Genomic DNA, 16,883 nt, shown 5'->3' on the forward strand with positions numbered 1-16,883 from the left:
TGTTCGGTCAGATCTCCCTCCAGAAGACTCAAAACACTTTGTAAAGGCTGGTGACATCTAGTGGAAGCAATAGGAAGTGCCAAAATATTCCTCAGCCCCTGTGTTTTTCAATGGGATAGGTTTAAAGTCAATACAACACATCAGGTATCCACTTCCTGTCAGAAAATGTCTCAGGGTTTTGCCTGCCAAATGAGTTCTGTTATACTCACAGACACCATTCAAACAGTTTTAGAAACTTTAGAGTGTTTTCTATCCATATATAATAAGTATATGCATATTCTAGTTACTGGGTAGGATTAGTAACCAGATTAAATCGGGTACATTTTTTTTATCCAGACGTGCAAATGCTGCCCCCTAGCCCTAACAGGTTAATAACCTAAGGGCTATTTGATCAAGAAAGAGTGATAGTGCTGCATCAGATGACCTGGCTGCCACAATCCCCCAACCTCAACCCAATTTTGATGGTTTGGGATGAGTCTGACCGCAGAGTGATGGAAAAGCAGCCAGCAAGTGCTCAGCATATGTGGTAACACCTTCAATGCTGTTGGAAAAGTATTCCATGTGAAGCTGGTTGAGAGCTGGCAAGAGTGTGCAAAGCTGTCATCAAGGCAAAGGGTGGCTATTTGAAGAATTTCCAATATATAAAATATTTTAGATTCTTTACTTTTTTGGTTACTACATGATTCCATATGTGTTGTCATAGTTTTGATGTCTTCACTATTATTCTACAATGTAGAAAATAGTAAAAATTAACAAAAACATTTGAATGAGTAGTAGGTGTTCTAAAACATTTAATGTGTGTGTGTGGAGACACCCCTTCAAATGAGCTGTTTTAGCCACACCCTTTCCTGACAGGTGTATAAAATCGAGCACACAGCCATGCATTCTCCGTAGACAGACATTGGTAGTAGAATGGCCTTCCTGAAGATCTGTTTCAACGTGGCACTGTCATAGGATTCCACTTTTCCAAGTCGGTTCATCAAATTTCTGCTCTGCTTGAACTGCCCCGGTCAACTGTAAGTGCTGTTATTGTGAAGTGGAAACATCTATGAGCAACAATGGCTCAGCCACGAAGTGGCAGGCCACACAAGCACATAGAACGGGACCGTAAAAAATGTGTCTGTTGCAACACTCCCTACCGAGTTCCAAACTGCCTCTGGAAGAAACATCAGCACAAGAACTGTTCGTCGGGTGCTTCATGAAATGGTTTTCCATGGCCGAGCAGCCGCACACAAGCCTAAAATAACCATACGCAATGCCAGGTGTCGGCTGGAGTGTCGTAAAACTCGCTGCCGTTGGACTTTAGTGCAGTGGAAACGCTGATAAATCACTCCTCACCACCTGGCAGTCCGACGGACGGATCAGGATTTAGTTGATGCCAGGGGAATGCTACCTGCCCTAGTGCATAGTGCCAACTGTAAAGTTTGGTGGAGGAGGAATAATGGTCTGAGGCTGTTTTTCATGGTTCAGGCTAGGCCCTTTTTAGTTCCAGTGAAGGAACATCTTAATGTTATATCATACAATGACATTCTAGATTATTCTGTGCTTCCAACTTTGTGGCAGCAGTTTTTGGTTATCGCCTTTTCCTGTTTCAACATGACAATGCTGCGTGCAGAAAGCGAGGTCCTTACAGAAATGGTTTGTCGATCAGTGTGGAAGAACTTGACTGGCCTGCACAAAGCCCTGACCTCAACTCCATCGAACGCCTTTGGGATGAATTGGAACGCCGACTGCGAGCCAGGCTTAATCGCCCAACCTCACTATTGCTGTTGTGGCTGAATGCTGGGGGGACTTGCTTCCAATGTTCCAACATCTAGTGGAAATCCTTCCCAGAAGAGTGGAGGCTGTTATGGCAGCAAAGGGGGGACCAACTCCATATTAATGCGCATGATTTTGGAATGTGTGCTGTATATTTAAGCAATAAGGCCCGAGGGGGTCTGGTATTTGGCCAATATACCACAGCTTAGGGCTGTTCTTATGCACAACGCAACACGGGGCTCCTGAGTGGCGCAGCGGTCTAGGGCACTGCATCTCAGTGCAAGAGGCAACACTACAATCCCTGGTTCAAATCCAGCAGTGATTGGGAGTCCCATAAGGCGGCGTACAATTTAAGAGCACAAGGCGAGACCCAGATGCAGCCGCAGATGGTTAGAGTCGACTGTTTATTAACAATCCAAAAGGGGTAGGCAAGAGAATTGCCTGTCCACGACCAAAGGTCAACCAGTTCTAGAGGTACAGAATGGCAGGCAGGCTCGAGGTCAGGTCAGGGCAGGCAGAATGGTGTCCAGAAAAACAGGCAAAGGTCAAAACCGGAAGGACTAGTAAAAGAGAATAGAAAAAACACGCTGGTTGACTTGAACATACAAGACGAACTGGCACAGAGAGACAGGAAACACAGAAGGACTACATGATTCCATTTGTGTCATTTCATCGTGTTGATGTCTTCACTATTCTACGTTGTAGAAAATAGTAATAATAAAGAAACTGTAATGTAGGTGTGTCCAGACTTCTGACTGGTACTGTATTTATATCACGGTCTCTGACATTGCTCGTTCTGATAAATACATTTTTACTTTTGGATTATTTGCATATTGTTTTCTAGCTATTATTACTGCGCTGTTGGAGCACCTGTGATAACTTCTCCAAATCTGTGTACACGACCAATACACCTTTTTATTTGATTTCAGATACAGATGGCCTAAACCCATCTGTAGAATTCAAACAAGTCCTCTCTGCTATGCTCATTCCTTGTCATGCCAAACATGATATTAGATATTTCTTTGTCTGAATTTCAGATTTTTGCTTTACGTACAAGAGAATGCACTGCGACATGGTGAGAGATGGCATGTCCCTAATGTTCTCATTTGTTCTTCAGGATCAGTTTGTGTGGCACACATGGGAGTCTGTAGTGCTTCCTTGACGGCAGGAGCGCCAACTCTGAGTTGAACCCAAATGGGAGGGTTCCTCTGCTATTTTATTTGCCATCCTCAGCATGTTTGTGTAGTAGCTGGCCAGAAATGTTTTGATGTGTTGCTATATATATATATATATATTTTTCTCCCAGTTTTCAGCAGACTTGTCACTCTGGCTTTTGCCTGTACCCTGACACTGTTGTACCAATTATGACATGTCACCCATAGTCAGAAGTTGGCTAAAGCACATCCAGGTCTGGGACAAGGTTACTACAGTGTGCTCTGTGGAATCCCCTCCAGACAACATGTCTTGGTGTAGTAAAGTAGATTATAAGGCTCCTTAATCCCTTGACCCTCTAGTACTGGCCTGTCTCAGACTGTATATGTCTGTCCTAAGGAGGACTGTGCCCTCAAAGAACCTGTGTGTGTGTGTGTACCGTGGTCTAGAGGTCGACCGATTAATTAGGGCCGATTTCAAGTTTTCATAACAATCGGAAATCGGTATTTTTGGACGCCGATTTGGCCTATTTTATTATTATTATTTTTTTTTTATTATTATTATTTGTGTGTGTGTATGTATATATATGTGTGTGTATATATATATATATATATATATGTATACACACACACACACACACACACAAGTGACCTTTTATTTAACTAGGCAAGTCAGTTAAGAACACATTCTTATTTTCAATGACGGCCTAGGAACGGTGGGTTAACTGTCTTGTTCAGGGGCAGAACGACAGATTTTTACCTTGTCAGCTTGGGGATACAATCTTGCAACCTTAGGGTTAACTAGTCCAACGCTCTAAGCACCTGCTTTACATTGCACTCCACGAGAAGCCTGTCTGTCACGCGAATGCAGTAAGAAGACAAGGTAAGTTGCTAGCTAGCATTAAACTTATCTTATAAAAAAACAATCAATCAATCATAATCACTAGTTAACTACACATGGTTGATGATATTACTCGTTTATCTAGCCTGTCCTGCGTTGCATATAATCGCTTAGGTACACGTTGCACCAACCACAAACATCAATGCCTTTCTTAAAATCAATACACAAGTATATATTTTTAAACCTGCATATTTAGTTAATATTGCCTGCTAACATGAATTTCTTTTAACTAGGGAAAATGTGTCACCTCTGCAACAGAGTCAGGGTATATGCAGCAGTTTGGGCCGCCTGGCTCGTTGCGAACTGTGTGAATACTATTTCTTCCTAACAAAGACAGCCAACTTCGCCAAACGGGGGATGATTTAACAAAAGCGCATTTGCGAAAAAAGCACAATCGTTGCACGACTGTACCTAACCATAAACATCAATGCCTTTCTTAAAATCAATACACAGAAGTATATATATTTAAACCTGCATATTTAGCTAAAAGAAATCCAGGTTAGCAGGCAATATTAACCAGGTGAAATTGTCATTTTGCATTCATTGCACGCAGAGTCGGTATATGCAACAGTTTGGGCCGCCTGGCTCGTTACGAGCTAATTTGCCAGAATTTTACGTAATTATGACATAACATTGAAGGTTGTGCAATGTAACAGGAATATTTAGACTTAGGGATGCCACCCGTTAGATAAAATACGGAACGGTTCTGTATTTCACTGACAGGAAAAACGTTTTGTTTTCGAGATGATCGTTTCCGGATTCGACCATATTAATCAAATCAAATTTCAAATCAAATTTATTTTGATATAGCCCTTCGTACATCAGCTGATATCTCAAAGTGCTGTACAGAAACCCAGCCTAAAACCCCAAACAGCAAGCAAAGCATGTGAAAGAAGCACGGTGGCTAGGAAAAACTCCCTAGGAAAAACTCCCTAGAAAGGCCAAAAACCTAGGAAGAAACCTAGAGAGGAACCAGGCTGAGGGGTGGCCTAAGGCTCGTATTTCTGTGTGTTATTATGTTATAATTAAGTCTATGATTTGATAGAGCAGTCTGACTGAGCGATGGTAGGCAGCAGCAGGCTCGTAAGCGTTCATTCAAACAGCACTTTCGCGCGTTTTGCCAGCAGCCATTCGCAATGCATTGCGTTGTTTATGACTTCAAGCCCATCAACCCCCAAGATTAGGCTGGTGTAACCGATGTGAAATGGCTAGCCAGTTAGCCGGGTGCGCGCTAATAGCGTTTCAAACGTCACTCGCTCTGAGACTTGGAGTAGTTGTTCCCCTTGCTCTGCATGGGTAACGCTGCTTCGAGGGTGGCTGTTGTCGATGTGTTTCTGGTTCAAGCCCAGGTAGGAGCGAGGAGAGGGACGGAAGCTATACTGTTACACTGGCAATACTAATGTGCCTATGAGAACATCCAATAGTCAAAGGTATATGAAATACAAATCGTATAGAGTGAAATACTCCTATAATAACTACAACCTAAAACTTCTTACCTGGGAATATTGAAGACTCATGTTAAAAGGAACCACCAGCTTTCATATGTTCTGAGCAAGGAACTTAAACGTTAGCCTTTTTACATGGCACATATTGCACTTTTACTTTCATCTCCAACACTTTGTTTTTGCATTATTTAAACCAAATTGAACATGTTTCATTATTTATTTGAGGCTAAATTGATTTTATTGATGTATAAATATGTGTTTATTCAGTATTGTTGTAATTGTCATTTATTATAAATAAATATTTGCCTATTTATTTTTTAAATTGGTATCGGTTTTTTTGGGTCCTCCAATAATCGGTATCGGCGTTGAAAAATCATAATCGGTCGACCTCTACCGTGGTCAGACATGTCCTTGTTGTAATTTGACATGTGTCTAAGAGAAAGCAGGGGGGATTCAGAGGGAAATAGACAGACTAGTTTACGCTGCATGGACAGGGATGAACCTGCAATATACAGTATATAGCACAAGGTTGACAGGCAGGACAAGTCTTAGACATTCACAGGGCATTCAGTGAAACTCTAACTCACTGTCACTGCTAAGAGGGACTCACAGCTGGTAAGCATAGAGCGTTCACCTGTTCCTTTAGCCTTCTGGACTCTGGTTGAGCATGTGGACATCTGACATAGTTGTAGAAAATAAATGGCTGCTCAGTGACATTTTGAAGGTGTGAGATTTACTGAAGCGCTTATAAACTATTATTAAATGGTTTGTTGACTGTTAGTAAACTGTCAGACATTGTATATTTTGGGCATATTAACACATAAATAATGTTACAGGCCTTTAAATATGTTGTTTACAGGCTGCTGTTGCAATAGGCCTGACGGAAACACAGATTCTGTCATTAAATGGAATGGTACTATTGTATGTTGTAGTGCTAATGGTCTGCTCATTTCCTGATTCTGTGTGTGTTTTCTTCCTCAGGACTTTTATGAATACCGGTAAGCAACAGAAGCCAGTGCTAACAGGCCAGCGGTTCAAGACCAGGAAAAGGGGTGAGTTGAGTTACAGCCACAGACAGCTGTCAACGCCCAATGTCAATGCCTAATGTTTACCACATACAGTATGTTGTCAAGACAACATGCATGGTGTGAAATTGCAATACCAATATGTTGTCAAGACAGCAGACAGTGTTACGTTGCAGTACCAAATAATTGAACCCATTTCTTAAATCAACTGCCTCTTTAAGACTGTGTGAGATGTCTTGATTATCTTTTGAGTCTCACAACCTCCAGAGTGTCAATGCACACTTTTAGCTTAGATTTCTCCTATTAAGATCTGCTTCTTAGTAAGGGACCAGCAAAGGTTTAGCAGGGTTCTCCTGTTCTCTTCTGTCCTCTCCACACATAAACAGACTATAAATACTCTTTGCTTCTAGGGTTCTGTTTCATCTCTCTCTTGCAGCAATGGATTGTTGTGGCTTGACATTCCCTCTTACACAACACCTACTGCGATCCAGGCTGGCTCCCAGTCAATAAGATGTTCAAGTTCCTAGAATGTCAGCTCTTGTTTGTGCTCTCTTGGCAACTCCCAGACATGACCGCACAAACAGATCTGGGACCAGGCTATAGCTGAACTTCCTGCCAGTCCAGAAGCAGTGGGTGTCGACGATTTTATATACTGCTCAAAAAAATAAAGGGAACACTTAAACAACACAATGTAACTCCAAGTCAATCACACTTCTGTGAAATCAAACTGTTCGCTTAGGAAGCAACACTGATTGACAATAAATTTCACATGCTGTTGTGCAAATGGAATAGACAACAGGTGGAAATTATAGGCAATTAGCAAGACACCCCCAATAAAGGAGTGGTTCTGCAGGTGGTGACCAGAGACCACTTCTCAGTTCCTATGCTTCCTGGCTGATGTTTTGGTCACTTTTGAATGCTGGCGGTGCTTTCACTCTAGTGGTAGCATGAGACGGAGTCTACAACCCACACAAGTGGCTCAGGTAGTGCAGCTCATCCAGGATGGCACATCAATGCGAGCTGTGGCAAGAAGGTTTGCTGTGTCTGTCAGCGTAGTGTCCAGAGCATGGAGGCGCTACCAGGAGACAGGCCAGTACATCAGGAGACGTGGAGGAGGCCGTAGGAGGGCAACAACCCAGCAGCAGGACCGCTACCTCCGCCTTTGTGCAAGGAGGAGCAGGAGAAACACTGCCAGAGCCCTGCAAAATGACCTCCAGCAGGCCACAAATGTGCATGTGTCTGCTCAAACGGTCAGAAACAGACTCCATGAGGGTGGTATGAGGGCCCCACGTCCACAGGTGGGGGTTGTGCTTACAGCCCAACACCGTGCAGGACGTTTGGCATTTGCCAGAGAACACCAAGATTGGCAAATTCGCCACTGGCGCCCTGTGCTCTTCACAGATGAAAGCAGGTTCACACTGAGCACGTGACAGACGTGACAGAGTCTGGAGACGCCGTGGAGAACGTTCTGCTGCCTCTAACATCCTCCAGCATGACCGGTTTGGCGGTGGGTCAGTCATGGTGTGGGGTGGCATTTCTTTGGGGGGCCGCACAGCCCTCCATGTGCTCGCCAGAGGTAGCCTGACTGCCATTAGGTACCGAGATGAGATCCTCAGACCCCTTGTGAGACCATATGCTGGTGCGGTTGGCCCTGGGTTCCTCCTAATGCAAGACAATGCTAGACCTCATGTGGCTGGAGTGTGTCAGCAGTTCCTGCAAGAGGAAGGCATTGATGCTATGGACTGGCCCGCCCGTTCCCCAGACCTGAATCCAATTGAGCACATCTGGGACATCATGTCTCGCTCCATCCACCAACGCCACGTTGCACCACAGACTATCCAGGAGTTGGCGGATGCTTTAGTCCAGGTCTGGGAGGAGATCCCTCAGGAGACCATCCGCCACCTCATCAGGAGCATGCCCAGGCATTGTAGGGAGGTCATACAGGCACGTGGAGGCCACACACACTACTGAGCCTCATTTTGACTTGTTTTAAGGACATTACATCAAAGTTGGATCAGCCTGTAGTGTGGTTTTCCACTTTAATTTTGAGTGTGACTCCAAATACAGACCTCCATGGGTTGATAAATTGGATTTCCATTGATTATTTTTGTGTGATTTTTTTTTTTGTCAGCACATTCAACTATGTAAAGAAAAAAATATTTAATAAGATTATTTCTTTCATTCAGATCTAGGATGTGTTGTTTAAGTGTTCCCTTTATTTTTTTGAGCAGTGTGTGTGTGTATGTATGTATGTATGTGTGTGTATATATATATATATATATGTATATATATATATATATATATATATATATATATATATAACATTACTCACAGAATAGAAGAACGTAAAGGGACATTGGGTTCATACTCCGTGGGGCACCGTGTTGATTCTCCTGAGCCGTGTGTTGATACCCAGTGATCTGTTAATGAAGGGGATATCGTTTGGACACTGTTCTTTGTGAAAAACACAGAGGATTAATCGGAGAGGCTAACGCTCCCCCAGGCTAAGTAGTCCCTTGTCCTCATCACACCTTGGCTGGGGAACTGATGTCTTATTTGGCCCGACAAGTTTTCTGAGCCCATTTTAATTTTATTTGTATTGTTAGAGATTGTGAAAATAAGCTTCAGGTGATTTTTAATTTAGGAAAATCTGTATACAAATATAAACAAGGTTTGAAGTGATTGTTTTAGTGAAATATATCTGTTTAGGCTTCTTGCAGTCAATTTGCATTCTACCAATTTATTTGTAATTATTGTTTCGGCCACCTGACCATCCGCTCAAGAAAGAAAATCAGCCTGCAGGTGAATCTAGTTGATAATCCCTGGCATAAGGTATCTACTGTATTATGCATGGTTTACCATACCTCACTTTCTGATGTTAACTGTGTTAAGGTTTAACACACATTAGTGTACATGCAACAAGGATGTTCTCCTCTGCTCTTTCTTCCCCACCCAGATGAAAAGGAGAAGTTTGAGCCCACAGTTTTTAGAGACACAATTATTCTGGGCCTCAACGAAGCAGGGGGGGACCTCGATGCTGTAGCCAAGTTCCTGGACGTTACCGGGTCCCGACTCGACTACCGTCGCTATGCCGACACTCTCTTCGACATCCTCATTGCCGGGAGCATGCTCGGTGAGTGGATTGCGCCGAATTTAGCAGGCAGCCCGACTGGGACTCAAATCCAGGTCCCAGGACTGTCAGTCAATAATCTTAGCCATTACACCAAGAGGTCTGCCCCGCTTGATGAGGTTGCTAGGAGTTGTACTAAGGTAGCTATAGTATCATGGTCATCTGCACCTGGTTTCAGCTCATTGCTCAGTAATGGGACATCCTGGTCCCTTCGTATCAGTGTTCACACTAGGGCACCAAGCATGACCATGTCCACTCAGGCAAGGACAAACAGATCACTGCTGGCTTTGATAATGGGAAATGACCCTGGTAATCTGACAAAGACATCCTGGCCTATCAGAGAACCGAATACACTGTTCCTTCTTCTGTATGTGTCAGTGGACTGCTCATTGAGCTGTATTCACTTGTTCTAACTCCCAAGTTTTCCTCCCTAATAGATGAGGGTACTTGAACACAGTTTTTTGTATTTGTGGACATATTTGTATTCAGTGAGGTGGGGGATGGGACATTGATTAATATGCTGAACCCTTTGTCCTGTTAACTGGTGGTCCGTGTGACCCTGCAGACCTAAGCTGGTAGATTTACCCTATAATCACGGTCTTTCTCCCCACACACATTGTTTACATGGCATGGAGTTCTCAGAGTGTCTTTGACCAACCTCACAAACACATGCTCATTCACATCCTGCCGTGTGTGATCTTTGTAGAATTAATTGAATTTACAGTCTCTGTCTCCGTCTCACACACACACACACACACACAGGATGGGGCCTGTGTCAGTCTCTGCATACTGCATGTCAAGCCCATTAACGATAACAGGTTTACCCTGCTCCTATAATAAGCGCCTGGCAGTGTCAGGGGAGAGACAGAGCAGCTCAGATGGAAACCAAGGATACATGGTCCTCTACATGAAAGGAACCAGCCTCTCAGGGAACCACATTAGCCTTTAGTAGCATGAAGGCTAGGTACCTGGTTCATGCAGGCACACTATTAATAGTATGTGCTACACTGGAGGTATGATATTTGCATGAATACATACAGTAAGTGATGTTTTAAAAATAAAATACACCACAGTCCTATGAAGCAGTTATGAAGTCAACAGGGATAGTAAACATTAGATCCAGATGTTGCAGTTTGGGATCTAAGACTTCAGATAGTGTAGTGAGTAGTTAAGGCCTCATATACATCCTCATTTATCCCAAACAGGATACAACAATGGATCATCCTATGTCAACAGCCACCTCAGGTGGAACAGATAAATGGAGATGTTAGTAAATAGCTGATTGACTAGGTGGAAACAAAGCTCTCTCTCTCTCTCTCTCTCTCTCTCTCTCCTCTCTCTCTCTCTCTCTCTCTCTCCTTCCTGTGAATGGATAGTGTCTCCCTTTAGGGTAGTGAAGGATGTAGTAATGTTGTGTAATAATCCAGTTACTGTGTGATTACTAATTACTGTACATCAGGGTCTGATCTCTCTCATCCTTATGCTCCACAACTTCTTGTTACATCAATCAGTCATGGACATAGAGTAGATGGGTAGGTCTCTCTCTGATTATTCTACAGTTATAGCTGACAGCTAGCAGCATGGGTATGTCCTTCCTAACAGGGCTAAACCTTTAACCCTTGACCTCGATGACTTGCCATGTCTTTCTGTCCGTCTGTCTATGTCCGTCCGCCGTTCTGTCCGTCTGTCTTTTCTTTCTAATCGCTTTATGGCTGAGCTGGATAGATGGTCATTGAAGTGGTGTGTTGACCTTTATGGCACAAGGGTCACTACCCTCATCGGCTGTGCTGGTTCTTCCCCCTCACTACAATCGTAATGTAAATAACTGTCTCTCAGCTCCCGGCGGGACGCGCATTGACGAGGGGGACAAGACCAAGGTGACAGAACACTGTGTGTTTACCACCAAGGAGAACCATGCCAACCTCCGCCACTATGCTCAGGTTGGTACACACACACACACACACACACACACACACACACACACACACACACACACACACACACACAATGAAATACAGCAGCCTCTAAGGTGCATGGTAGAGTAACCGGGTGGTAGTCGACTAGTGACAGTGACTAAGTTTAGAGTAGTGGGTGGAGGCAGGCTAGTGATGGCCATTTAACAGTCCGATTGCCTTGAGATGGAATCTGTTTTTCAGTCTCTGTCCCAGCTTTGATGCACCTGTACTGACCTTCCTTTCTGGACGATAGTGGGGGGAACATGCCATGGCTATTCATGAATGCGCGAGCACACATACATACTCTCTCTGTTTTACCATTGACTGTGGTAGAAGGGAATGTCGGAGGGAGACACCCGCAGTGAAGTGGTATTAGATCTGCTAATACCCACCAATCTCCTGGGAGTATCCAGTGTGTCCACGACGACATCATTTTTATATAATCCTCCTGGATTAAAGTCACTGCACTCCTTCACGATCTGTTTGTCTCTCTCTGTCCCAGCTCTGTGTCTGTCACTGAATCTCATGTCCCTCTGTTTGTCTGTGTGTTTCTGTAGGTTTTTAACAAGCTTATCAGGAGGTACAAGTACCTGCAGAATGCCTTCGAGGAGGAAATCAAAAAGGTAAAGTATTCATAGGAAACAGGCTCGTATGAAGTCACTACAGCAGTTCTACTTCAGTTTTGGATTATCCTATGTACTTGTGATTAGACTTTATATCTTCAGCTGTGTAGATATTTTTTTATCCTATTGTCTTTAGTTTACATAATTTCCTGTCCTGATGTTAAATCCCGTAGCTTCTGCTGTTCCTGAAGGCATTCAGCGAATCAGAGCAGACCAAGCTCGCTATGTTGACTGGTATCCTATTGGCTAACGGCACTCTGCCCCCACCCATCCTCACCAGCCTCTTCAGTGACAATGTTGTCAAGGAAGGTGTGTGTGGGGGGGGGGTTCCTAGAGGCATATATTTATATCTCTGGCTTTCTTCCAAGTTGCTCTCTTACTCATGTCTGTTATTGGTATCTTGCAGGTATCTCTGCATCCTTTGCGGTGAAGATGTTCAAGGCATGGATATCTGAGAAAGATGCCAATGCAGTCACCTCAGCCCTGAGGAAGGCTAACCTGGATAAGAAACTCCTGGTAAGAAACACTTTTTAGGCAGGTAGCCTAGAGCAGTGGTTTTGAACCTTAAGTCAAAACAATTCAGTGACTCCTCAAATGGTGGTCCTCGAGCTTTTGGTGGTCCCTGGAACGGAAAAGGTTGGGAACCTCTGGCCTAGAGGTTAGAGAGACTCTTTTACAGTGCTGCAATTTATTTTTATTTTTTTTTACTGTGGTTCAGCCACAAGAGGGAACTGTTGTAGTGAATTTGTAGGGTTGAAGTTGTTTGAGCCTATACTTCTTGTTATTTCTCTAGGAGTTGTTTCCTGCCAACAAGCAGAACATGGAGCACTTCTCAAAGTACTTCAATGAGGTGGGGCTGAAGGAGCTGTCAGACTTCATGCGTGTGCAGCAGTCTCAGGGAACACGCAAGGAGCTGCAGAAAGAACTGCAGGAGCGCCTCTCTCAGGACTGCCCCATACGAGAGGTGTAGTACCAGATACCATGTCCTGCCTTTGTGCCCTTGAACAAGCTCCAAGAGCGCTGCATTGCGCCCGCCTGTGCTTTCAACCCCTCATTGGGGTGTGTTTGTCTCTGGGTTCGGGTTGTATAAGCAAAAATGATAAATTCCATTCTCCAACATAATGGACAGTAAAGAATGATTCTGTGGTTCTAGATGGTGGTGTACGTGAAGGAGGAGATGAAGAGGAGTGACCTCCAGGAGCAGGCTGTGATTGGTCTGTTGTGGAACATTCTCATGAACGCTGTGGAGTGGAACAAGAAGGAGGAGTTGGTCACCGAGCAAGCCCTCAAACACCTTAAAGTACATGATCAACCATTCATAATTTAACTCACTCTTAACCTAACCACTCTATAACATGAGAGCTGGTCACTGTGGAGGCCCTCAAACACCTCGAAGTACTGCACAACGCTAACATCAACCATGAATGAATGAGAGTTGATGGGGTGTGTATCCTCTCCCCTCCAGCACTATGCCCCCCTGCTAGCAGCGTTCAGCACCCAGGGCCAGTCAGAGCTGGTGCTGCTACTGAGGATCCAGGAGTACTGCTATGACAATATCCACTTCATGAAGTCCTTCTCCAGGATAGTGGTGCTCTTCTACAAAGGTCAGTGTTATCATTTTATACAGGACAATGTTTCAGTTTCTATGTAAAAAAAATAAAAAAATAAAGGGATCTCTTTCATTTGTCTTAGTAGTCAGGGTTGGGGTCAATTTCAATTTAGGAAGTCAACTGAAATTCCAATTTCACATAACTCCTTGTGGTGCTATGCTAAATGTTCCTGTTCTGTTTGTCTTCTCTCCACCCAGCTGACGTGTTGAGTGAGGAGGCCATTCTGAGGTGGTACAAAGACACTCACACCACCAAAGGGAAAGGTGTCTTTGTCGAGCAGATGAAGAAGTTTGTTGAGTGGCTGCAAAATGCAGAAGAAGGTAACATTTACAGGTTAAATACAGGTTAAAGTTACAGGTAACCTAATCAATAACTGAAAAGAAAGCCATTGCATTTTCAGAAAATCATTGTTGAATCAATGAAACTGGACTATTAACATTCTGTAGACTTGGGCTGTGATGAGCACTCACCTGTAGTTCCTATTTTCACCACTAAGAGGAGCTGTTTAATAATAATCTGTTTATTTTCTCATGTAGAGTCTGAGTCTGAGGGAGAGGAGGACTAGCAGACCAACCCAACGAGGAGTCTGAAGTCTGCTGCATCCTGTGGCCTGTACATGTCAATCATCCTGTAGTCCCCATCTCGTATAGGGCACGGTCCAGGTCATCCTTAAAGCAGTCATGCTAACTATTTTAGAAGATTTGCTAGACTATCATATTAATGTGGTTCCTGATACATTCAAGAGAAATACTTATCCAGGCATTGTAAGAAGTATGACAATGTGTGCAGTGTGAATGCAATAAAAACCACCTGGAACACGCCCATCCATATTGCCCATCCGACCAGGGGTCCTAGACTCCTCAACCAAAGTGCAACCCTATGTGAAAAACCACAGGACCCTCCCGACTCAACTTCAGGAGGACAGGAGACTAGATGTCATCTATCAAGACCACCCAATCTGTGATATTTAAGCTTTTTATTTTTTATTAAGGATTGGATTAATTAGAGGTCAGTCAGAGCGAACTCCCTTTACCAACGTTGTTCAGGTTTAGAGAGGAAGTCAAGACCTCAATCTGCAATAGATTGTCATCCTCGTTTTATGGAAACTCAACTTTGTAACTTGGCAATGCTTTAATCTTTTTATTAATAAAGTGTTTTTATATGAATTCACTTGTTTAATATTGTTTCTGTATTGTATTCTTAAATAAGTTAAGTAAATAATGCTTCTGTTCATATGTCTGGAAGTTGAGAGTTTATTGAAAAACTCTCTAATTAGTTAGGTGCTTAGTAACTCAGAACTGAATGAGAAAGTGGGTGATTGTGATGGCTATTAATGAGAGGTGTAGTCAAGCCAACCATTGTGTAACTTTCGTGCACCTGCTTCTGTGTATACACAGACCAGGTGAAGGAATGCTGTTGACACTACTGTCACCTCTGTCCTGTGCTTCAAGGGAAAAGGCCCAGAGTTCTAATGGGCCTTAGGTAAACAAATTGGGTTTGCATCCCAAATGACACCCTATCTAGTGCACTGCTTTTGACCAGGACCCATAGGGAAGAGGTTGCCATTTGGGACAGACTCCAGGGAGTTAATGAGCAACAGGGACCTCTACTGTAGATCTAGAGAATTACATCAATGCCATACTACTGCATTTACTGTCGGTCTGTTTCTCAGAGCAGCGTGTTGCCTTTTTATTTTTTATTCTCTTGGTTTGGTACTATTTTCACAAGTAAGTGGTACAATTTCACAACTCCAAACATGATCAAAATGGCTTTTTTCCCCAAACTTTAAGCACCTTTTCAATTGACTAAGTACAACACACAAAATCACAACTTTTTCACCAAACCTAATCAGTGTTTCATCTAGAAATACCTTTCATAATGCAATGCTCACAATTTTCACATGATTCTCATTTGTTTAAATACATTTGACCATCACTTAATCCAACCAACTAATGGTTAATCACTAAACTAACTGTTTGGTAAACCTATAGATTGGTAACTATTTTGTCTACTATATATGGATTTTGAGAACTACAGAAATGTGTGTAAAGTATAAACACCTAAATGACATGTAGGATACATGATAACCATACATTATGACTACTCTTGATTTCACATAGTGGTAACCACAGTTGGTCACCATATAGATGCTAAAGGGGATGTGTGAACACTTGCAATTTCTATCAACAGCTAGGGAGAGGAAGAAATGAAAGAGCTCGTGGACAAGGGGCCCATCAGAAAGGTGGGCATGGGCCCCATTAAAGAGGTCAAAGAGGTGGCCGTTGGTCCTGTCAAAGAGGTGGACATCAGAGAGAGGGAGGCAGACGGCAGGGAACTGTTGTGTCTAATGAAGTCCAGGCCATCTTCGTTGACCATGTGGTAAACAGAGGCCTTACCATGGACAAATCTGACAGATTCTCTCACCCCAATCTGAAAAGATCAACTGTCAATTTGATCATAGCATTTCACCAAGAAAAACAGTAAGTCTGCAGGATATTCACTATGCTTTACCATTACATTTATAGCAAATGACATATTGTAATGCATGTAAATTCACAAAACATGTTCCAGTATTCTTACAGTATGATATATTGACAGTATACTCTGTTCTACCCTCAGAATTGACAGGACACTCCATGTTGTTGGCTGTGGCCGTGTGCTGACCGAACGACCAGCAGGAGTGGACAGTGGTGGAAATGGTGAGGGCCAGGAATGACATACAGCTGTCTGAAATAAATCAGGCCGTTGAGGAAAACAATGACACCTTTGCCAATGTGGCATCCCTCAGCCTACCAACAATCGGACACCTTTTGAAGTGGCACCAGGTATCTATGAAACACATCGGCCAAATGCTCAAGACAGGCTTGATGCAAATGAATGCGTGCTAAGCGTTATGTTTTATTTTCATTCATTTAATTTGTTTCATTTAATTTCTTATAGTTGATTAGAGACAGTGGCAATTATATCAGGATTTGTTTTGATTTTTTGCATGAATGATTGTAGAGGATGTCTTCATTGAGCACACCTTTGATTGGTATAGATTTCTGTCAATTTTTTTGCATAATGTAAATGTATTGCCTAATGTGAAAACGGTGTAATCTACTGTAATCTACAGTACTGTAGCATATTACTTTCAGCACTTCTAAGGGCATTGTTTGCTATTGGATTAACTGGTAGTTAAAATGACTAAATTGAAAAGATATCAATATGTTGTGTTTCGGTGATTTAACCAGTGTTCATTACATTTCACAATAAACGTACTATATATTTTGAATCAATAGTTTT

At 43.0% G+C, this 16,883-nt stretch overlaps 1 protein-coding gene across 1 annotated transcript in view; it reads left to right on the forward strand.

The window, feature by feature from the left end:
* The window catches only part of LOC106570320 (eIF5-mimic protein 1), a 27,117-nt gene extending 12,353 nt beyond the window's left edge, over positions 1 to 14,764 (forward strand). The window contains exons 2-12 of the mRNA XM_014142511.3: positions 6,237 to 6,307; positions 9,237 to 9,413; positions 11,247 to 11,350; positions 11,923 to 11,988; positions 12,162 to 12,297; positions 12,395 to 12,504; positions 12,782 to 12,952; positions 13,142 to 13,288; positions 13,454 to 13,592; positions 13,796 to 13,918; positions 14,135 to 14,764. Coding sequence (XP_013997986.1) covers positions 6,244 to 6,307; positions 9,237 to 9,413; positions 11,247 to 11,350; positions 11,923 to 11,988; positions 12,162 to 12,297; positions 12,395 to 12,504; positions 12,782 to 12,952; positions 13,142 to 13,288; positions 13,454 to 13,592; positions 13,796 to 13,918; positions 14,135 to 14,163 — 1,266 coding nt within the window. The 5' untranslated portion in view covers positions 6,237 to 6,243 and the 3' untranslated portion in view covers positions 14,164 to 14,764. The remainder of the gene's footprint in view (positions 1 to 6,236; positions 6,308 to 9,236; positions 9,414 to 11,246; positions 11,351 to 11,922; positions 11,989 to 12,161; positions 12,298 to 12,394; positions 12,505 to 12,781; positions 12,953 to 13,141; positions 13,289 to 13,453; positions 13,593 to 13,795; positions 13,919 to 14,134) is intronic.
* Positions 14,765 to 16,883: the final 2,119 nt, after the last annotated feature.

This window comes from Salmo salar, chromosome 14, assembly GCF_965601325.2.
Source record: "Salmo salar chromosome 14, fSalSal1, whole genome shotgun sequence".
NCBI lineage: Eukaryota > Metazoa > Chordata > Actinopteri > Salmoniformes > Salmonidae > Salmo > Salmo salar.